Raw genomic sequence first — 24,187 nt, 5'->3', positions numbered from 1 at the left:
GCGCAGTGATGGTCTGCGGAAAGAAAGTTGCGGAATAATGGGTGTTTACCCTCCCCCGGTAAGTGCATTGGTGGCACGGCGGCCCACATCTCCAGCAACATACTCATATTTTTTCACCACCGATTTGAAAAATGCACAGGTCTCTCTCATTGATGGCCAGCACCGACATACACTTTTAGACACACCTCCCGCCACAAGTTCTAAAATTGCGAACTTTAGAGCTGGGGAGCTACGTTCGAATCTCGGCATCAGGTCAACATCTTGTGATTCCAGCCAAATTGCTTTGTCCCCCCTTGCCTACCACAAATTAATGTGTTCTTCTGTAATGTAAATTGTGCTCATGCCATGTTGTCGAGTTCGCGCTATATAATATTGCAAGGAAAAATAAAGTAAGGAAACTCGAGTTCACACACTACTGAATGCGCACTCTTAAGTGCATCAGCAGTGCACTGTGAATCGGAGCGTTTCACAGGCCTGTCACAGATAAGAAATGCTATCAAAATGAAATCCTAGAAAACAATATACTACTGGCCGGCAGCAATTCATACCCGGACAGCGTTGGGACGGGCTGCTAGTGCATCTATAAAACTATACATTAATAACTACTGCTGAGTTTAATAAATTAAACACTTCCTGCAGAGGTCCCTAAGTTGTGTTCACGATGCTGGTGGCTCAGCTGACCAGAAAAGCAAGGGAGTAACAACTAAACCTGAATCTTGCGACTAGATCAGAATTTGATCCTGCAGCGAGCTGGAATGATCTTCAAAACACGAGGAAAAGCTTTGAAGCACTGAGAACAGCAAAGTGTTTCTCCCACAGGAGTAAAGGCAATCACTGGTGACAGGGGAGACAAGAGCTACGGTATCCCTGTGAGGACATGAGTATACAGATCGCAACACAAGTGTCTCCAAAAAAGGGTCACAAGCATGGAGAAGAAAACAGAAGGCATTAAAAAACCTCCTTAAGATGATGAAGGGTCTTGAAGAAGGTGCATGCAGATGATATAAGTACTCCAGCGTGGCCTTACTTCATGTCCGAGCGATGTCTGGTAAAGTACTCCTGTGCTGCCTTACCTAATGCACCAGGGATATCTGCTCTTGCTTCATGTGCCAGTTCCAGGAGTTTAAGGGTCAGTCCTGTTGTGAGCCTCTGTACTGATTTACTGTGTGTGCCCTCAAGGAATGTAGTGTATCCTTGGTGTCCTGCTTCCCTGTAGGTCTTTAATGTTTCCCTGCTTGTTGGCACTTTCACCTCCAATGATCAATTTGCAGCAGGGCACAAGTCTAAAAAAGGAGTGGGGGGACGCTGTCACCGGAAGTGACATCACGGCAGGAAGTAACGTCAAAAAAGGTGGCTTGCACCATCGGGCTCATTGCCTCCCCTCGCTCACCCCTTAGATGCGATGGCATCTGAGGAGTCAGCGCGTGAGCAGCGTGCTGTGAGCTTCGATCTCCTCTCAAAGAGGCCAAAGAGTGAAGTCCAGCTGTTTGGCAGGGGGGACGGCGTCCACCCAGTAAAATAAGTGTGGGGACGCCGTCCAACCGCGTGGTACCCCGCCCTAGCCCTGCTTTGCAGTCAGCGGCTCTCATTTGTCCGGCTTCTTTCCCCTGGCAGTGTGAGTTTTGGGCCATCTCCAGGTGTTTAAGCTATTTCAGGTTGCCTTGGGATTTATTACATCACAGACACCACCCTGTTGCTCTGAGGAGCGGCTCAGAAGTACAGACGAGGAGGGCCAGTGTTCATTCACATCACAGCTTGAGGAATGACCACATCTTTAGAATACACAAGAGGTGGCAGACTGGTTCACGCGTGTGCAACCTCAATGGTTAATGAAAGAGGTGACATAGAATAACCTTTTCGGTATCACTCGGTGTTGGGTAATGCAGCGGAGCAAGCTTTTTTATCTCTTTGCCCCATTCGGCAAAGGCATCTTGTTGCTGCCAAATCTGCTCAGCAATGGAAATGTCGGAAAAAGTTACTCTAGTGATTTCATGACCCGTTGAATCTGAGTTGTTTCTGAATTCTATACCTTCCAATTTATCACTCTTAATCATTATACAGGCAGAAAGATACTTCAAATGAAGAGAGAGGCCAGCGCCTGCCACTAAATGTAGGAGAAATGAGAGTGGTAACATAGGAAATGGGGGTGATGAGAGCGAGAGAAAAGAACAGAGAGAGAGAGAGAGAAAACTTTTTAGTGAAAATTGCAGTGATAAGAATTTCTTACAGGGAAACAGGTGCCAAGAGACCACCAAACTCCAGTTAGAGAATAAGTGGGGAAAGTGTAACTCCCCCACAAAGTTCACGTTGCCTATTATGTATTGTACCTCTAGTCCTGGAAAATTTTGAGGAAAGGTAAACTTTTTTTTTTATAGTTGTAATTTTGCATTGCCAGGAAGTGCAGGACTCAAGGCAACAAATATGGCAATAAACTAAGAATGCCTCTGCAAAGGTGCGAAATAGCGGATGCTTTCTTTTTCAGTGTTGGGGACGACAGCATTAAGTACAGGTTACACTACAGTCCTCTACCAAGATCCAGCTGCCTCATCCCAGAACCACCCCTCTGGGGAGGAGGTGTCAGGAGGAGAGCACAATCCCTCTGATCCAGTAAATTATTGATTACTCATCAAAAAGCGTGAAGCTTGGATGTTGACTCAATTCTCATTTACACCTTGGCTGCTGTGACTTTTCCCCTCTTGTGCTGAACTTGCTTGAATACTATAGTTTCATGACGAGCTCAGCTCGTCATAAGCACAGCTCAACTGTGCCGCATGACGAGCTGAGCTCGTCATGAGCATCGAAAGGGTTAAATTATGATATTGCATTGAAAAAGCTGGGGTTGGCCTCCCCAAGGGGTGGCTAGCCTCCATGACCCAAAGCACTTGCCCATCCTTCCCTTGTACCCGTTCCTTACCTTTTCAGGACCAACGCTTTCTTGGAATGCTTCCCCAATCTCCGCCTCATTGCCGTAAACTGCAGCGCAGTCAATATGGCGATATCCAGTGACTAGTGAGTACTTGACTGCTTCCTTTACCTGTAAAAACACCAAGATGGACACCATGAGGGCACACATGGGCAGGAGGAATGCTGGAGGGGCAGCGGTGCACACGCAATGGAGGGCTTGGTCGGTTGGAGCAAAAGATGTACTCAAAGAAGCGTCTTTAAGGAAATTACACATCAAACAGATTGAATTTGTATTTACAGTACACACTTATAGGCCTTGAGATAAATGAGAAAGGAATTTCACCAAAAATTGACGTGTACAAGCAATTATGAAAGCGTTTTCCCCCACATCTAAAGATGATGTTAAATCCTCTCTAGATCTTTCCAAATGTGTGAAATACTTTGCTTCCAAGATCAGACAATTAGTAAAGAATTTGGTGGAATTTCTTTGGAATGAAAAACTTCAAGGATGTTTTGAAAGTATAAACAATTTCATTTGCGGAGCTGGCCAGTTACATGGCATTGACTCTAGTATTAGAAGCATAATTAGAACAGATGCCAGTGTCAAATGGTTGAGCACTGGTTCGTCCCAAACAAGCATTTGCAATGCAATAGGTCTCGCATTAGGAAAGTTTGAGCTATTGGTCTTGTAAATGACAATTTTTTTATTTATGTTTTGGTTTTGAAAATAGCTAAATTAATAGCTTTGTCATTTACAATGCCAATAGTTATAACTTTCGCAAATGTGACACCTATAGCATTTGTAATGCAACATGATTTGTATTTACGTAACTTAGATGTATTGATATTACAAATAACAATGGCTTTTAATTTTTTTAAGTAATTAATACTTAAATAAAAGTGATTGTAATTTGGTTGATAGGCTTTATTTCGGTAACAAAATACCATAAAAGCATGTACAACAACAAGTTACAATAATTATCAATACAATATAATTACACCCAAGGAATTTAAAACAGGAAAAGAACTGTTTAAAACGGTTAAAACCAGATTAAATTGACAAGGAAAGCCTTCTTGTACGAATCAACCAAGCCCTTTTTAAAAACTTTGACACAGCACAAACAATTACAGAAGATTGTAATTTATAATGGCAATAGCTTAAACTTTTGTAAAAAACTTTTGTGAAGATTATGTTCAGTGTATTTTATTGTGACGAAAATCCAAGAACAGAAGTGAAATATTAACATCGTTTTGTGACATTTGTAATAAAGTTTGAAACATTGAGAGAACATTATTGAACCAGTTGTTGTTGAATGGTTGCACAGATTGATGCTGTGATGGCGCAGTGGTGCTGAGTGATGCTGTGGTGGTGCTGAGTGATGTGGTGGTGGTGCTGAGTGGTGCTGTGGTGGTGATGATTGGTGCTGCGGTGGTGCTGTGGTGGTGCTGAGTGGTGCTGTGGTGGTGCTGAGTGATGCTGTGGTGGTGCTGAGTGATGATGTGGTGGTGCTGAGTGATGCTGTGGTGGTGCTGAGTGGTGCTGAGTGATGCTGTGGTGGTGCTGAGTGATGCTGTGGTGGTGCTGAGTGATGCTGTGGTGGTGTTGAGTGGGCGATGGGGAGAGGGAGAAAAAGGAGAGCAGGGAGAGGGAGAGGGTAGAGAGAGGGAGAGGGTAAAGAGAGAGAGAGGAGAGAGGGGGGAGAGATGAGAGAGAGAGGGGAGAGAGGAGAGAGAGACAGAGATGGGGAGAGAGGAGAGGGAAGAGAGGGAAGAGAGGGAAAGGGAGAGAGGGAAGTGAGGGAAAGAGAGGGAGAGAAAGGGAGAGAGGGTAGAGGGAGAGAGGGAGGGTAAGAAGAGGGGGAGGACGAGAGCGAGGGAGGGAGGGGAGAGAGGGGAGGGTGAGAGGGAGAGAGAGAGGAGAGCAGGCAGAGGGGGAGATGGGGAGAGGGAGAAAAAGGAGAGCAGGGGGAAGGTAACGAGGGAGAGAGGAGAGAGAGAGGGAGAGGGGGAGAGGAGGGAGGAGAGAGAGAGGGAGAGGGTGAGAGAGGAGAGAGGAGAGAGGAGAGAGGGAGAGGGAGAGGGAAGTGAGGGAAAGGGAGAGAGGTAGACGGAGAGAGGGAGAGTGAGAGAGTGAGGGGAGAGGGAAGGAGGGAGAGGAGGGGAGATAGAAGGCAGAAACTGCCTGAGAAACACAAAGAAGGAGTAAGAGAGAAAGGATGGCAGGCTTTGAGGAAGAAGAGTGCCGCAGACAGAGATCATGCGGTGAGAAACAGGAGGGGCAAAGGCAGATATGGAAGACGACGATCCACCCAGCAGGTCAAGCCGCGGAGAGGCACAGGCATAGAGCAGGCAGAGCACGGGGAGAGGAGGGGCACAGAGAGACTGAAGGGTAGTGGCAGCTAGATTGTAGGTGCTATGAAAGAAATAGATAGTGAGTCTGAAAAAGGTATGAGTGGGCCAGAGAGATTGCGAGAGTGTAGACGAGAGCAGACAATATGAATGAAAGGGAGACAACGAGAAGTCGGGGGAAAATGAATGCATGGGGCTAGCAAATGAGGGACTGGGAAGTACGTGATACAGACGAGTTAGTGGTAATAGATGGACGAGTTGAAAAAAAGAGATGGGCAAAGGCAGTACAGTGAGACACAGGGAGAACGAAAGAGAAAGAAGAGGGCATCATTGGGTAAAAGTGACAAGAGGAAGTGTAAAGTTTGAGTCCAAGAGAGGAGAGCTATACAGACAATAAAAGCATGGGTGCACAAACAGACACAGGCAAGAGATAGAATACTCTAGGAGAAATATAGCAACGAGAGATAGAGTGACAGCAATAAAGGGACTAGGAGAGTGAATGGGAAACTCGGAATTCCAATATTTTAAGGGCAGAGTAGGAAAGAGACATGCATTAGACATGCAATGTGGATGAGAAAAACGAAGATCAACGCACGAGAGGAAGAAAGCAATAAAGACACTAAGTGGAGACAATGAGAAATGATAGAGAAATGTAAGTGCACCCACGGGAGAGACTAGGTGGAGCAGGACAGACAAAGTGCGATACAGAAAAGAGACATGCATCATACAGAAGGGAAGGGGCAAAAAAAAGATAGAGACAGTAGAAAGAGATGGGCAAAAGGCAGTACAGTGAGAAAACAAAGATGAAAAAACATAGAAAAGGGTAGCAAAGAGAAAAGGAGGCTGGCAGAAGACAAACAACGGGTAAAATACAAAAAATAAAAAGTTAAAATAAAAGGAGACACGGCCTGGAGGCCGTGAAACTGAAAGTACGGCCGGCCGGCCGGCCGTGAATAATTAGGGGAGCCTTTGATGCAGCAGGGGGCGGAGCGGGAAGAGCTGCTGGCGGCACCAAGCTGTGAGTAAGATGCAGAGCGTGAAGGGGTAAAACAAACGGAAGAGGGCCTGAGTGTCGCTCAACGATAGAGGAAGAGACAAGACAAGAGACGGGTCAGAAAGAGGAAGAGTACAATGAAACCGAAAGGATGACAGAAATAGTCAAGAGAGAGCAGCGCTGGGAGGGGGGGGCTGGGCAGAAATGCGAGTCACGGCCATACTGAGACCGAAAAAAAAACAAGGCAGCGCTGGGAGGGTGGCTGGGCAGAAATGCGAGTCATGGCCTGGTGGCTGTGAAGTGTGAAGCAGTGGGCGGGGAAGCCCAGGAGCAAATGGGTCTGATGCAATTAAGCACGCTGAGGAAGCCTGTAGGGGAAATGCGCGTGCTTGTGCGGTCACGTGATTCGCGTGAACTGTTGAAAATCCGCTTGAGAGTCTTTTGAGAGCCTTGGAAGAGCCTTTGGTGAGCCTTTGGTTTAAGTAGTGGTTTAGCTGCATTAGACTCGCATATTCTTCGCATATTCATTCCTTGCGAAATGGAATAGGCGAGACCTAATAAAAAACTGGTGGATGGGAAATAACCATATCTTTTCTTCGTCGCTCTTTTACTCCTGCCAGAGAAAAATACTCTATATTTGAAAGAGAAATGTTAGCTTGTGTATGGGGTATGGAGAAATGTAGGCAATATGTGTGCTATTCAGAAATTTTGGTTTGCTCTGATTATAAGCCTGATACTAAATTTCAAGCACCCACCGGAGGTGTTAAGGCTACTCCTCTCATTATCAAGATACATGCTTGTATGCATGCATGTATGTATGTATGTATGTTTATGAATTATACAAGTATATATATTCCATGTAGGTGGGACGAGTGTCCACGGTGAATCCAAGTGACTTGGCATTCAGTGAAAGTTGGGGTTTGAAGACGTCAATGTTCATGTCATTGAGCCAAGTTTGTACTGTATCTTGTTTATTTTTCTTAGTGAATTATAGGAATTCTGCATTGGTTTGGTTGAGCTTCAGGTAGGCACTGGACATCCAGGTCTGGATAATGTGCAAGCAGTGTTGAGGCGTTGAATGTCTGAAGCAGAGGAGACTTAAGTAGAATTGTCTATCATGGCATATTGACGCATCTTGATGCAGTTACCTATGATTCGCGCAACAGGCGGTTTCATATATTGGCTAAAGATGACAGGAGACAGTATGGATCCCTTGGAGACTCCACATGTGATAATGATCTTTTGCAGTAGTGGCTGGTGAGATTTGAAAGTGGTGCGGTGTCAAAGTTCTGTACGAGTACCCGGTGGCGAGCGAGCCCCCCGAGAATGTTTTTTAAAAAGATGGGGAAAATAGTGTGTTTTTAAGCAAATTGGAGAAAACAAGAAGGTTAATAAAGGGAAAGACCAGCAGAGCCCGTATCTGGCATCCTGCTTGAGTGTCAAAGCCTGGTTTACACAGATCATTTCAAATCTGAATTTCTGTACCTAGAACTATACTGGGGTTTAGGTCCTCGTGAAACTAAAGCAGACAAATCAGGTGTGAAGAAGAGGGAAACATGTCATTGGCATAGTTCTAAAAAGCCTACCTTGTAGTTTTTTTAGTTACTTCTATAACTTGTTTTTTTGTCACTTCCCGCATATATGCCCAGCCTCACAATTGTTTTGGTCTAAGGAAGAAGGGATAAAACTCAGGATTCTAAAATCTTGAGCACAGTAGCCACTCAGCTCATCTTCAATTACAAAATGTCAAGAAAGTAATCAAACAAATGTAATACAATTTTAGCTCCGTAGAGCACAATTTCAATTTCTCTGATGAATTTTAAATTCATATTTAAGGAATTAGAATGTATGGGACTGTGCTGGAAGTGCTAAAAGTGGATTCTAATATAATCATGCAGTATATGCCCCAAGAGATAACATAGACCAATGTTTTCCCAACATCCTGGGCCTGACCACATTATTTCGGACAGCCCTCAGCACATACAATCATCACTCACCATTGAACATAGTACAGGCACATGCAGCAGATGAAGGGCCTAATGAGAGACTGATGAACTCCAGGTATTTGCAATAGAAGGTGATCTCGGTGTAATGAGAGATAAACTTTTACGCTGGGGAATATTGTCATCAAATATAGGAGTGGAAACAGTGACTGGGGCAAAGCAAAACCTCACACCTCTCACAGGCTGCGCCTGTCTACTTAACTATCGGGTACTCTCAATTTGAGAATTTCTATTTTCCTTTGTGTAACTGCATTTGCGCACTAACGTTTATTAACATTTTTATAAACAAAATGTGTATACGTAGAATACCAGCCCTTGATGTAAAACAAATACGGCTTGACCAAAAACTATTCATCCTGCATTGTATTATTGGCATTATAAAAACACAGTGCTGCTCGGTGTCATCACAGCATGGTTGCCGAATTTAAAGTACGGATACAGAAAGTGTAACCGATCCTGACATGAAATGAGTGATGCCACTTCAGTTGAGTAAACTGTTCAGATTTCTGGCCTGCTTCCACAACAAATACAGACCTAATCCGACCTTACGGCGTATTCGGTCACTGGGCAAAGAGATTGAATTGCTTCTTACATCTAATAAGGCTGACTATTTTCACTCTGTATTAACAACACCTGTATGGCGGCAGTGGCAGTGATATGATGAGGATATCTTTATACTAAAAACTTATCCTTCCTGATTTCACCGGTAGGAAGACCCGCTCCGGTTGTCATTTCTTAACGTTTACTAAATCTCTTTATGCGCCATTCCAGTTTCACTCACAGTGTGGGCACAGACGATACACACCTGCCTTTTGGTTCATGCCCACCATCGTAAGGAGTTGCTGATGTGTTTGAATGTAGCTCGCTGCATTCTCTCTTGTTCTTCTGGCCAACAACATGTTTTACTAGACAGATAGAACTTTTTATTTCCTTGAGAATAATAGAATATTTTTGAGCGCACTCTGAAAAAAATCAAATATTTTGAGGACTATTACATTTTGCCAACTGTCCACACTGGCTTTTACATTTAAGCAGTGTAATCTCAGGCCAGGCAAAGCAGCTTTTACCAATATGAAGAGATTAAAACTTCCACCCATCCTAGCCCAGGTAGAAGGGAGCAGGGCATTAGCAAAACAAAGGGTTCTTGGCAGGGCACATTAATGAGCAATCACTGAGATGTTCCTCATGCAGCGCCAAGGGAAGGCAACCCGTGTCATCAATCACCTCCACTTCCAGATACACACCGACCCCAAGACGACCCTCAGAGGCACCCTCATCTACAGACCCCGCGACCACGCACACAATTCAGCGAAGACATCGCAGACTTCATCAGCCCGCACGCCCTCGCCTCCTCTGACTACATCCTCCTAGGGGACCTCAACATTCACCTGGAAAACAACAAGGACAGCAACACCACCACCCTGCTGGACAACCTCGCCAACCTCGGACTCAAGCAACTGGTGAACACCCCCACCCACTACGCCGGCCACACGCTTGACCCCGTCTTCTGCTCCACCAAGAACATCTCCTTCAGCCACTCCACCGGACTTCACTGGACTGATCAGAGCTGCGGCCACTTCAGCTTCAGGAGAAACACGACCCACCACCACCCACAACAGATTCCTCGCCGGAGCTGGAGCAAGATCACCGCCGAGCAGCTCATCACCTCCCTCCGCCAGAACCCTCCCGCCAGCACAACGGACCCCAACGAAGCAGCCAGCAACCTCCCACAGTGGCTCACCAACTGCGCCGACGACCTCGCACCACTAAAGAACCCTCCCAGCAAGCCCAGAAGCAAGAAAGCCCCGTGGTTCACCAACGAACTCAAGGACTCCAAGAAGAACTGCCGCACCCTTGAGAAAGCCTGGCGCCACGATCAGACCTCAGACAACATGACCGCCCTCAAGCACGCCACCTGCAAGCACCACCAGCTGATCCACACCACCAAGAAGACATCATTCAAAGAACGACTGGACAACAACGCCCACGACAGCAAGGAACTCTTCAGCATCGTCAAAGAGCTCTCCAACCCCAGCGCCGGAAACAACGACATCACACCCTCGCAAGACCTCTGCGATTCCCTCGCCTCGTTCTTCCACCGCAAGATCGCCGACATACACAACAGCTTCGGTGCACCAACCACGCACCCAACCGCCGAACCAACGCCCCCTACCACCACCCTCTGCAACTGGACCCCGGTCAGCACCGAAGACACCACCTGCACGATGAACACCATCCACATGAAATGGCGGATCACCTACCGACCATTGCCCCCACCACGTCTTCAACAAGGCCGACTCCATCATCGCACCCCAACTGCGGGACATCATCAACACCTCCTTCCACACCGCCACCTTCCCGGAGAGCTGGAAGCACACCGAGCTCAGCGCCCACCTAAAGAAACCAACAGCGGACCCCACCGACCTCAAGAACTTCCGCCCCATCTCGCTCCGCCCTTTTCCTGCCAAAGTCATCAAGAAGACCGTCAACAGACAGCTCGCCACCTTCCTCGAGACGAATGGATCCCTCGACCCCTCGCAGTCCGGTTTCCGAGCCAACCACAGCACCGAGACCGCCCTGATCGCAGCCACCGATGACATCAGATCCCTGCTCGACAACGGGGAAACAGCCGCCCTCATCCTCCTGGACCTCTCCGCAGCGTTCGACACTGTCTGCCACCGCACCCTAGTACAGCGCCTCAGTATCGGAATCCAAGGGAAAGCACTAGAGTGGATCATCTCGTTCCTCACCGGAAGAACCCAGAGAGTCCGCCTCCCCCCGTTCAGTTCCGAGGCCACCGAAGTCATTTGCAGCGTAACACAAGGATGATCACTCAGCCCAACCCTCTTCAACGTCTATATGAGCCCCCTCGCAGCCATCGCACGCCAACACAACCTCAACATCCTCTCCTACGCCGACGATACCCAGCTGATCTTCTCCCTCACCAACTACCCCGCCACCGCAGCCTACACGAAGGGATGAAAGAACTCAGACAAAACGGAAGTCCTCATCCTAGGATCATCGCCCTCCGCCTGGGACGACTCCTGGGGGCCCCCTTCCCTGGGCACCACTCCCAAGCCAACGGACCACGCACGCAACCTGGGCTTCATCCTGGACTCCTTCCTCTCGATGACCAGACAAGTCAACACCGTCTCCTCCTCGTGCTTCAACACACTGCGTATGCTCCGTAAGATCTTCCTTTGGATCCCCACCGAGACCAGGAAGACCGTCACCCAGGCACTCGTCACCAGCCGACTGGACTACGGGAACACCCTCTACACCGGAATCACAGCCAAACTGCAGAAAAGACTCCAACGCATCCAGAACGCCTCCGCACAACTCGTCCTGCACATCCCCCAACACAGCCACATCTCCGCCCACCTGAGAGACCTGCACTGGCTCCCCGTCAGCAAGAGGAACACGTTCAGGCTCCTCACCCATGCACACAAGGCTCTCCACGACCTGGGCCCCAAGTACCTCAACGACCGCCTGACCTTCTACGCGCCCACCCGCCAGCTACGATCGACCAACCTCGCCCTCACCGCCGTTCCACGCATCCGCAGAGCCACCGCCGGAGGAAGATCCTTCTCCTACCTAGCAGCCAAGACTTGGAACTCCCTCCCCATCCACCTTCGGATGACCCAGGACCATCTTTCCTTCAGGAAGCACCTCAAGACCTGGCTGTTCGTACAGTAACGTACCCCTCTCCCCCAGTGCCTTGAGACCCTTCCGGGTGAGTAGCGCGCTATACAAATGTTATGATTGATTGATTGATTTCATGTGATTTACAACCCACCAGGTGACTGCTCTGCCTTCACAGAGGAATTCACTGACTTTGCTAGAGACCAATAATAACAAAGGGACAAATAGATCTTTCTTGGAGACTTTAACCTTCACCGGGGCATTTTGGAAGATTCTGTTGCAAACAGGCTTGCCTATTTTCTTTTAGGTAATGATCTCTTTCAACATAGCACAAAACCAACAAGTTCCAAGGGCTCCACACTTGAACTTATTATTTCCAAAGAAGATATGCTAACTGCTGTTGATCCTATACCAGTAAACTGGGCTGGCCACTTCCTCATCCCCTTCTCTCTGCACCTTTCTCATCCTGTAACCCTAGGCCAACCTATAAGGACTACTACCCGGTTCTGCGACACCAAAAACATCGTCTTTGACACTCTGTGCAACACAGCTATGAGGGCACTTTCAGTCTCAGACTCCTATTCTGACGTCAATGACTTGACCACCCAATGTCTCACCAGCCTTTCAATTGTGATTGATAAGGTTGCCCCACTACAAAGCAAAAAGAAAAGGCCCACTCCTTCTGTACCATGGTTTAATGAATTCCTCTATGAAAAAAGAAAGATCCTAAGACACCTGGAGAAACAATGGAGACAAGCCCCTTCCACCACTAATCTCCGTTACGCGAGACCGTGCTATCACAAACACATCTTTTGTGAAAAAGCAAATCACTTCAGAGCCCTCATTGACTCCTTCAAGAACAGACCTAAAAAACTATTTTACCTTATCAAAACTACCAGCAACTCTTCCTCAGCCACCAAATTTGACAACTCTCTCAAAAAAGCAGCAGAATTTCCACTATTCTTTAATGAAAAAGTGAAATTGCTCGTTGAGCAAGTCACTCATCCTACCCCCCTTGAGGACCCCAAATCCAAAGTCTTGTGGCAGAGCTTTGACATCATCACAGAAGATGCCCTCCTCAAAAGCATTCAGAGACCAAAACCTTCAGACCACTCCATCGATCCCATCGCTAGTGACCTTGCCTTGGACTTCTACACCTAGACGCTCCCCTGCAAGACTAGTCTGAGTAACATCTTTCCCAACCAAGGCTCCCTTTCTGCTGCTTTCAAAACAGGGCAGGCTACCCCACTTCTAAAGAAACCCCGACCATTGTGGACAGTAACAAATCCCTTGGCTTCATCCGAGACAAAGGACTCAACATATATTCCCATGTCAACACCATCTCCATAAATACACGCTACCAACGGAGCCTTCTCTGGGGGTTCGGCGTTTCATTCCTGAAAACTTTGGTCCAATCACTGGTTCTCTCCAGATTAGACTACTGCAAATCTCTCCTTTCTGCAACCCACTTTGTCCTCTAAAATCCATCCTCTACTCAGCGGCACGTTTCGTCTATGGGGCCAAAAGAAATGATCATATTACACACATACTGTTTTCTCTTAGCTGGCTTCCCATTGAAGCTAGGTCAATCTACATGACTGCCTGGATCACCCATAAAGCCATATACACTACCACACATCAGCACCTGGGCAACAAACTCAAATTATCAGGCGGTTTCAGACCTTCACGCAATGCCAAAAATGTACTACTCGAACCTCCTACTTTCAAAGGGGAAAGATTTATGGCGCAATCCTTTTCAGGTAATGCAACAAAAATTGTGGAACTCATTACATCCAATCCTTCGGACCACCGCCTCTTTACGCTCTTTCAAAAGCACTCTTTGGGGGATATTCTCAAGAACGTGTGATAATTATCGCAAAAGTATCTTAACACAACTTTTCACATCGCAGTCTATCGCGGGAAAATAATGCCATGTTAACGTTGTATTCTCAACACGGCGGTACCATGCGATAGTCTCACGATAATGCGTCAAATGACTGTGTTAAAATGAACATGATGCCTAAAAAATGCAAAACACGAACGCGAAAAAGGCAGCGATGTTCCAAACCGCTATACAAAAATCAGAGATAACCTGCGACAGACAGGCCTTCAATTCCCATTCGTCATGCGGGAAAATGCACCATAAAAGCAGAGAAAAAAAACTGTGAGATGACAATGTACGAGTACAACCTCATATCCGTGATGTAGTAGAAATGTCCACTGTCATGCATCAAATAGGCATCTCCTCACAAACAGTCACAATGTACATTGTCATGCAGTCTGTATGTAAACTTCGCAAATGCGTAAACATACATGGAACACACTGTGAAACTGCCTCTCCCCTTTACCTTGCAGAGGGACTATCAACACCTGCTGCAGAGCAGATCCTACATCAGTGAAGATGGAGAAGATCCCCAGGATAACAACTACGACAAACTCCAACGGTTAATGGACAACCTCCGCATCCCACCTCCAGTAGCAGGGCAGCCCAGCACCATCGAGGGGGAGCCCATCCCATGCACCGACCACACAGCAGGAAGCACGCACCACCACGTCTGGCTCCCAGCACCTCACCGAAGAACACTTCGCCTTCCAACGGTCTGTGTTAGAACGCCAGAAGGAGCTGGCTGAACGGGTAGGGTTCGACCTCATGGCAGCCAAGCTAGATGCCATACGTGGGTGTCTAAGTCCCATCAGGGGCCCCTTGCACTCCCTAACGGACACTCACAGTCCACCCCATGCCCTCCAACAATCTAGGGCTGGCATCCCTGGAGTCATGACTCGGAGACAACAACTTTCTAGTCATAGCGGCTACAGCGATGTCATCCGTGATTTGGGAAACATAAGGAGGGTCATGGAGAACATGGAGCAGATGCAGGTGCCAAGAATGGCTACCACAGCTGCACACGAGAACGCTGTAGATGGGATCTTCCATGCCCTGCAGTTCCTCGTCATGGGAGTGATGCCACAAGACATTCAGCAGATGAATGCTGCTGCTACTTCTACATCCACATTTCGGCCCCTGATGCTTCAGTGTCACACAGTGCTGCAGACCAAACCCCACCACACACGTGATGTCAGAGGAAGATTTTGATAATGGATAATATAATAATCACTGCCCACTGCTAATCTTGTCCCATAATTCTTTGCAAGGTCTTTGGTTGGGATTGTATTTTTGCCCGTAACTGTGCTTGGGGTGGTCCTAAGAGGGTGGGACTACCACTGAATCGTTCAGCAAGATGTGCTCTTTGTTTTCAGGGCATCTGCTTGGTTCTCTCCCTAGGTTAGGGAGGATCCAAAAATCATCACCTCTCTCACTGCGAGCTAAATTTTGATTTTCACTTCTGTGCAATGACTATATACATTTAAAGACAGAGAAACCTGTTAATTTAATGACACACCCGCCATCTATTTTCAAATTATGATATTGTTGGCACTACATGTTGCACTTACACTTGTCGGGTTGATGTGATTGTACAGAGAAATGACATGCACTCAGGGAATGTGTGTTGTAATGAATTTTTTTGCACATGCTGTGCCTGTGGTCATTTTGTACTGTCCCATGATTGCTAAGGACTGTGACAATGTGACGTGCTCATGTGAAGAAATAGTCAATGATGGTGTTCCTAAGGGCTATTCCTGCTGCAGCTGCAGTGGGATGTGGTCCACTTGCCTCATCTCCTCATCGTCCGGTGCATCTGGCACTTGTATCCATGGGGCATTGGTGCGTACACATATGTTGTGCAACACACAACATGCTACGATCATCTTGTACACAATGTCTGGGCTGTACAGGAGCCTTCCATCTATGATGTCCAGGCACCTGAAATGTGACTTCAACACGCCAAATGTGCATTCCACGATGCCCCTGGTGCGTTTGTGGGCCGCATTGTACTGCCTCTGGGCCTATGTGTTCGGGCTTGGAGGGGTGTCATCATCCAAGGGCAGAGTGCATATCCTTGAACACCTGTGACAGTGCAGAGAGACATGAGTCAATAGTTAGTTCTGCATGATGTGTTGGCGGGCTCACTGGTTCATTGGTGTGTGATATGTGTGACTTAGTGATTCCTGTTTGACATGAAGTGCTTGTAGCAAATGAGCAGCATCAATGTGTATTACGTAGCCTCACTGCTGCTCCTCCCTCCCCCCGAGCCCATCTATTAGTGTGCGCAGCACGGTCGCTTTACTTGCACTCCTACGGCACACCATTGACATGCCTGTCTGCACATGTCCACAAGCCTGACAACGACACTGTGATAGAGTGCGCTAAAGGTAACGGCCACATGTGTGCAGGCCTATGGTAAGGATAGGGCGGACACAGATGTAGAGTTCATGGCTAGCTGAACTCGCGATGCGGTTGAGGGTAGATCTTTGGCTTATGCGGCAATAACGACACACACACAACAGTTGGCATGTATGATCCCGGACCCCGAGCGGGCTTGTTCTCCTTCATTTACCCCCTCGGCCGAGCCCACACTCAGGGGGCATGCTATATTGCAACATTGTCCATTGCCGGACGGGGTGCGCCGAACCTACAACAGAGACACATGCATGAGTGACTTCCTTGGCAAGGCCAAAACTTAACCATACCATACCTAGAGCCCCTGGTTGATAAACCACACCCCTACGCTGGACTGTTGCACGCCAGTCCACTCCGCCTACACGAACAGGGGGGTACGACACAGCTCCATGTCCCCGGTCTACCTCACTGCCTGAGGTGACATGGTTGCGACCGCTGTACACATCACAATCTTATGTGGTAGGACCTGGGGCCCTCGTGCGTACATAATGTCCACACGGACACACTTATATAGTTTGTGGAACTGGCTACAGGCAGGTGCGCCCGGCCCCTTTTATTGCCAGGGCAACATGCCCAGTGATGCTGTTCTGGATGGGTGTGGAGTGAGTGTAAGCCAGCCCTCAGGGAGTGGTTGGTGCTGGCAACAACTACAACAGTGATCAGACATTCAGAAGGTCAAAGTCCAAACAGCAAGGGTCCATGACTTTAACTGCACAGAGTTAGTGACCCCGGATGCACAGTGGCCGGCACAGGCACACCGCCACGGGACGGTGACTAGCAGTAGGGCCACGAGATCTGAGCGGGTCCTCGTCGATGTCCAAGGTGAAAGTTGCAGAGTGTTTTGGGGGATAGTGGAAGGTGTTCTTCCAGGACATGATTCAGAGGGCAGAACCAAACAGAAACAGGCAATATGGAGGAGATGAATGCTACAGACTCATTCTTAACACAAAGTCAGTATAAGCTACATGATGATGAAGACAACGCCCAGGCCATATACTCAGATGCCACCAAAGTTCAACCAGAGACTGTAAATGAATTTGAGGGCACAGAGTTAGTGGCACCAGGGCTGAAAGGGGATAGTCTGCGATGAGCCCTGTACAAGGATATAAACTTTGCCATAAATAAATCAAGGCTCAGTTCCAAATGTGTGACCTACTCAACTGCAGTGTAGGCCGGAGGCAACGGTCAGCAGGAGCCCACAGCCACGTGTTGTTGGCTTGCGATGCCATAGTTAGTGGCATCAGAGCAGTTGTTGGTGGGGGCGTGGCTGAGCACGCAATGGCGGAGGATGTGCCTGGGTAGAGCTCCGTGCTGAGCTCCCCTTCCACAGGCCAATTCTCCGATTCTCTTGTCCGGAGCTGGTGCAAATTAGCAGCGGACCTGCGTGCAGGCGATATTTACAACCCTGTCGAGTTTGGGGCTGTGACACAGTTTCTGGCCGCTCCAGGCGTCGCATGGGCTGGCTGCCTCCCCTGCTGGTTCCTCCGCCCGGCGCTCACATCTACGCGAGGCCGTGGACGGACCGCAGTCACGAGGCCCTGCTGCCGAGGCCTGAGCCTGGAGGGCCCTGGGACAGACCTGAGGCGCTGTAAACGGACCCGGTGAACGGACGTCCTTCGTCCTGCTTTAGGGTAGGCTTGCCCCCGAACCTGTGCGATGACTGCCCCCCTGGGGGAGGGGGCCGCAACCTGGGCCCTGAGCCCTTTGGTTTGCCGCGGTGCAGGCCTATTTCTTGCCACCTACGAGCGGCGCCTCCCCTGTCAGGATTCCCCGGCCGCTGGTAAATCACTGACTGCCATGCGAGTCAGTGAGAGCTCGAAAACTACATTTCCCATGAGCCTTCGCGCGGCGCGCTAGAATGACGCTGTGCGACCGGAAAGGATATCATGGCGTTTTCCGATGGAAGCGTTGCCAATTATCCTGCTTGGCGAGTCGTTTTTCTGCTCGTGTTTCCTGAGATCTAGCTGGCGTTTTGTGGAGGTGGGCTGCGGTGAGCTCACGTTATCGCTATTCCGATCTGTGGATTGTTTTGGTGGGGCTTAGGAAGCGCCCGCAACGAGAACGGTTACCGGTGTTCTCTGCACCTGGATTGTGGATTACTGTGGTGAGGCTTAGGAAGCGCCCGCAACGAGAACGGTTTACCGGTGTTCTCTGCACCTGGATTGTGGATTACTGTGGTGGGGCTTAGGAAGCGCCCATATCGAGAGCGGAGAACGCTGTCTCAGGTTTTCCTAATATCGAGTGGTGTGCTTGTGTTTGAGTGCATTCCTGGGGAGCATGGTGTTCGGTTAACTGCTCCAGAACTATCTACGGGGAGCGCGAAGCTCCTGTCACTGCAGGACACCTAGGCTTAGGTGCCGCTTGTGCATTCTATGAACGTTACTTTCCTGTTTGCGCTTGCAGAGAAGAATCTGTACAGATGCTGTGTTTTGCTTTGAGCTGGGCATATTTTTTGTTACTACTTTTATACCAGGAACTTACTTGGTGAACAAACGATCTAGGGGATGTATGAATCATACTGGGGTTGACTCTTTAGCTTCCTGCGCTAACCATTTAACCTGCTAATCATACATTTCCTCGGAGGGGGAATCCTTACCAGTTATTAGGAAGATACCGGAAAGGAGTGTTATTTACTGAGTTTATGTCCTGGGCATTCTGGTTATCATCATCCCCATTTCTGGGTAGGTTTACCTACATCTTCTCTGTCCATCTGATTAAGGTTACTGAAAGGGAGTGAAACAGTGGTTTACTGATGCTTTCTTTTGTTATGTCTTATAGTAGGAAAACCAGGGGATTTAGAAGAAGCCCTTTATATCACTCCTTCGTTTCTGCACACCTGTAGGATATTGCAGGTGAGGTAAATGTGTAGTGTATTGGTTAGCTAGTTACCAGCTAAGGGTTATCTTTCCACTCATCCCATGCTTTCTATATCTACAGGTTTTCGGTTCCAGTTGCCCAGCTGTTCCCCTCCGGGCCTACCTTTTCCCCCGCTTGATCTCCTTAATAGTCTGTGACCTTGACAGCCAGACTTGGGATGATCTAGAGGTGGGCCCCTTTATAGCATCGATCCAATCCTGAGGAGCAACCACGAAAGATCTGACATCCCCGGAGGGGTGACGGCGTCCTGGGCCCTGCATCCTCCGCCCTGCTGAGGACGAGGCCCATCCCCCGGAGTTGGAGGTAGACGACGCCCGGAGCGGGAGGGATACGCTCTGCGCGGAGGTGTCTGGACGCGGCCACCAATTTCCACAACGGTCTGGCCGGGGCGGGCTGGGAGGTCCGTGCACCTGTTGGAGACTGGGGAGCGGCCGTCAGGGAACGGAGACACCTGTCTGCCAATTCACGCTCCTGTTGACAGAGGGGGCTGCTGCCGGGCTGTGTTGGAGGGTGGCGGCCGCCCTGGAAAGGAGCGCCCGCCACCCCACCCCGCTCCTGCCTCATTACTGCTTTGTGGCCTAACACGCGGCGGCACCGCCCGCACGGGTAGGCAGTGGCACTGTCCTGCGCCCCCTGGCACTCTTGACTTCAGGGCGGATCAGCCTGCCCGCGACCCGGGGAAGCCACTGACTGCGCTCCCACCGCGCAACACGTCGTATTACCCATGTCTGGTGCTGGTGGTACAGAGATAAAGGGGAAGATGGAGAAGGCGGTAAGATCCACTGACCAGGATCAGACGGCCTCCAAGCTGGACACGATGTTGGCAGCGATGGAGCGGCTGGAGGAGTCAATGCAGCTGACCCGCACATCCCTGGAAACGAAAATAGATAGTGTTGCCATAGATCTCACGCACATGAGGGCTGACCACGGGAAGCTGTCGGACCGTGCCTCCCCTCTGGAGGCCACTATGAATGACATTACACCCAAGGTCGCACAAACGGACAGGCATGTGCAGGATCTCCTCAACCGTGTGGAATTCCTAGAAGACCGCCCGGAGGATGCGGAAGGGAGGGCAAGGAGAAATAATGTGAAGAACTATCTTGTTTCTTTATTAATAAAGTTAAAGGGATATACGACCTACTACAACCGGATAGCCCTTCAGGGTTCCCCAATCCTGCTAGAGACAATCTCGATCCTCCCTACTCCCTCTTAACCCTTCCACCTATAAAACAGTTAGAGTTGGAACACCTAGCCCTAAGAGTAAAGTCAGGATCCCCGGATGATCCCATCAAACCGGAACTGTTCAGATCATTTCATGACTCTGTCCAGCAGGAAGGCTGAGAGCTGATTAATCGATCTTTACAGCAAGCCGCAGTTCCCAAATCCTGGAAACATGCCAAAGTAGTACCCCTCTTGAAGAAACCAACACTGGATCCTTCCAGGCCAGATAGTTTCCGACCTATTTCGCTGCTCCCTTATCTTGCGAAAGTGGCGGAAGCACATGTCAATTCCACTCTGACTGCCTACTTGCAGTCCAATGAGATTCTTGACGAGTCCCAGAATGGCTTCCGTGCTAATCACAGTACGGAGTCTGCCCTGTTAACAGTCACAGAACATCTAAATGTTTTTTGTAAATGTTTTTGTACTTGTATAGCGCACAGCTACCCGCAGTGGGTTTCCCGGCGCTTGTACGAATACCGCAAGGGAACCCGTCCTGGCTTTCCATGTGAAGTGTCCACTCCTGGGTACCCCCATGGTGCAGACCAGGCATCCCTCGCGTTGTGGGGGCCGTTGTGGAGACTAAGCAAGCTATTGCCCAGAGTTGCAGCGTGGGACCCTGTTAGAAAGGCGATCTCAGGGGGGGAGGCAGAGGCTGTCTGACCGACCACCCCGAGACCCACCTCTCCTTCTGGAACTGGCCGAGCGCGGTCGAGAGGCCTCCTGGCGAGGTTCCTCTTCTAGGATCGTACATGCGAGCAATCACACCACTACAGATGGACACCACACAAGATAGATTCTTAACGTCTTTATCAGCAATCAAGGCAGGTTATCTCAGCAATATATGTACAAACGGATCGAGGGATCCTTAAGATCTTAGTAACGGTGGGAAGGGGGTAGCGGGACAGTCTTGGTACTAGCCTGGTACGGGGATACCCTACGCTCAGCTCTTAATCCTCGAGCTACGGGGGTTCCTCGGGGTCGGGCCGCGGCAGCGCCAGCAGGGCTCCGGAGATGGTTCAGCGAGATCGGGCCGCGGCAGTGCCAGCAGGGCTCTCAAGGTGGTTTCAGCGAGGTCGGGCCGCGGCAGCGCCAGCAGGGCTCCGAAGATGGTTTCAGCGAGGTCGGGCCGCGGCAGCGCCAGCAGGGCTCCAAAGATGGTTTCAGCGAGGTCGGGCCGCAGCAGCGCCAGCAGGGCTCCAAAGATGGTTTCAGCGAGGTCGGGCCGCGGCAGCGCCAGCAGGGCTCCAAAGATGGTTTCAGCGTGGTCGGGCCGCGGCAGCGCCAGCAGGGCTCCAAAGATGGTTTCAGCGAGGTCGGGCCGCGGCAGCGCCAGCAGGGCTCCAAAGATGGTTTCAGGGCTCGAAGTAGGCGAGTTCTTCTCAGGGTCTCTCAACTCCGGGATACAACTACTGACCCATCCTAGAGCTGCCCCAGATATAGGTATGGAGTCCTTTGATGTCCGGACCCTCGCACCTGGGGGTCAGAGGGGCCGGGAGGAGAGTGTCCAGACACCCAGCAGGAGGGTGGAGCCATGAGTGGCGGCTCTCGTGGAGGTTGGTGGGGGTATCTTCAGGCCGAAGGACAGGGGTCGCTGTCGTCCAGGGCCTGCCATGCGGGAGGAGTGGGACCACGTCACGAGGCCGGTTCCAACAGACCCATGATCAGAATAGGCACCGAGGCGAGCATATCCAGTCAGGGGAATTAATGAGCCCGAGACCCGCCGGGGCAGGAATCGAACCCTGGTCCCTGGCCAGAGCTCTGCATCGAGGTCTGCCTGCTCTAACCATTGAGCCACACTTCTCCACAAGGGCCTCCCTGGACTTGGCGCGACCTCTATCCTGGTTCTGCTGGATTTGAGCGCGGCTTTTGACACGGTCTCCCACAAGATACTACTTGAGAGACTGTGGGAGATCGGAGTCAGGGAAATGGCCCTGGATTGGTTTGCTTCATTTCTAGCGGACCGCTCCTTCCAGGTGCACGCCCCACCGTACTCATCCAGCAAGTTGCCTCTTGAATGTGGGGTGCCCCAGGGGTCTGCGCTCAGTCCCACATTGTTTAATGTGTACGTCCGCCCCCTGGCCTTGATGGCCCGGGAACGTAAGATCCAGCTAATATCATATGAAGAAGAAGACATTCTGGCGATTTCAAGGTGGCTATCTAACAACTGTCTTCAGTTAAACGCCTCTAAAACAGAGGTACTTCTGATTGGCAATGGTACGCAGACGTGGAACGAGCATTGGTGGCCTCCTGCGCTGGGACCAGCTCCCATACCCAAGGAGTCAGCAAAAAATTTGGGGGTGTTGCTTGACAATTCACTTAACTTGGAGTCCCATGCCAAAAAAGTGGCAGGTACCTGTTACGGGCGTCTTCGCTCTCTTAAACCCATCTTGTTTTTTTTTTTAGCCTTCTACCCACCAGATTATAGTCCAGGCATTAGTTCTATCTCACCTGGATTATTGCAATGCCCTCATGTTAGGCTCTAACATGACTACAATAAACAGGATGCAAAGAGCACAGAACGCCACCGCCCGCGTTCTGTTTGCCCTACCCAAAACTTGCCACACGTCCCCCTTTCCCCGACGACTACATTGGCTTTCAATACAACAACGCATTTAATTCAAGACCCTCTGCCTCACCCACAAAATCTTGTATAGTGCTGGCCCCCAAACTCTGCAGGGACTGTGTTCTTTTTATACTCCCACGCGCGCACTCCGCTTAGCGGACCTCTCTCTAGCTCGTACTGTCAGGATTCGGAGGAGCAGAGCCGGTGGCCGCTCCTTCAGGTATTTGGCCCCTAAGCTCTGGAATTCTATCCCCCCTAAAGCTCGGGCCACTTCAAATCACCTGCAATTCCGAAAACTTATAAAAACTTGGCTGTTTGCGTCCATCTAGCACTTCCTCTGCCGTACTAGCTTCAGGCATGTCCGCAAGCGCTGGGACGCCCCTTTGCTGGGGTAGCCATGCGCTATACAAGATCACATAACATAACATAACATGTCCGCATAATAGGACTGCCGGAATGATGGGAAGGCAGGGAACCTGAGATCCACATGGAGAACTGGCTGCGGAACCTACTACCAGATGGCACACTCTCACAACACTTTGTGGTGGAGCGGGCTCACCAAGTGCCGACCGGGCCGCCCTCGGCGGAGTCCAACCCCAGACCCATGCTCATCCGTATCCTGAACTATCGTGATGCCATCTTGCGGGAATCCAGGAAGCTGCCGGAGATACGGGTTGCAAAAAACCAAGATCATGCTTTTCCCTGATTATACCATCCAGGTGCAGCGCCAGAGACATTCTTTCTTGGCGGTGAAACAACGGCTCCGCCGGATGGCCCTGAAATATTCCCTCCTTTTCCCAGCGTGCCTGCGAGTGGTGGCCCAGGACAAGACTCATTTCTTCAACACCCCTGAAGCGGTCAAGGCATGGCTGGACTCTGGTATGGGTGCGGATCCCGGCGCGGCAACATCAGCGTCGCCCTTGCGGTGCTCTCGTGGGTCCCGCCGCAGACGCAGATCCTTGCCAGCGGGGCGGCTGCGTGGGGAGACGGAGACGGGCCCCCCGGCCGATCTCGTCCACAGTGAGCAGCAGGAGGCCCTTCGGATGGTGGCGGTGATCAGCGGCTCATTGGATGCGGACACCGCCTTGGAGGCTAGCCCACGCGGATGCCCAGTGACGACGAACAAATTTACGGATTACCTGACTCACAAGTGTCGATGGAACTACCAGATGTCACTCCACAGACCGCTGATCTAATTCACTGAGGATGGAACGGAATATACGGTATGCCTCACCTGTCTCTGGGGGCCACTGATGCTGTTCTATGTCCGGCATCCAGAGAACACTTGCTGGGCACGGTCAGTTGGACTTTGACCCGAGGCTGGACCTTGTCTT

At 50.0% G+C, this 24,187-nt stretch overlaps 1 protein-coding gene across 1 annotated transcript in view; it reads right to left on the bottom strand.

Annotated features, from left to right (window-relative positions):
• Nucleotides 1–24,187, bottom strand: part of AKR1A1 (aldo-keto reductase family 1 member A1) — a 556,422-nt gene that overhangs the window by 246,967 nt on the left and 285,268 nt on the right. The window contains exon 3 of the mRNA XM_086953146.1: nucleotides 2,915–3,034. Coding sequence (XP_086809272.1) covers nucleotides 2,915–3,034 — 120 coding nt within the window. The remainder of the gene's footprint in view (nucleotides 1–2,914; nucleotides 3,035–24,187) is intronic.

The sequence above is a fragment of the Lissotriton vulgaris genome, chromosome 1_2 (genome assembly GCF_964263255.1).
Source record: "Lissotriton vulgaris chromosome 1_2, aLisVul1.2, whole genome shotgun sequence".
Taxonomy (NCBI): Eukaryota; Metazoa; Chordata; class Amphibia; order Caudata; family Salamandridae; genus Lissotriton; species Lissotriton vulgaris.
The sequence above is the reverse complement of the archived record's forward strand: the minus strand, read 5'-3'. Positions and strand labels throughout refer to the sequence as shown.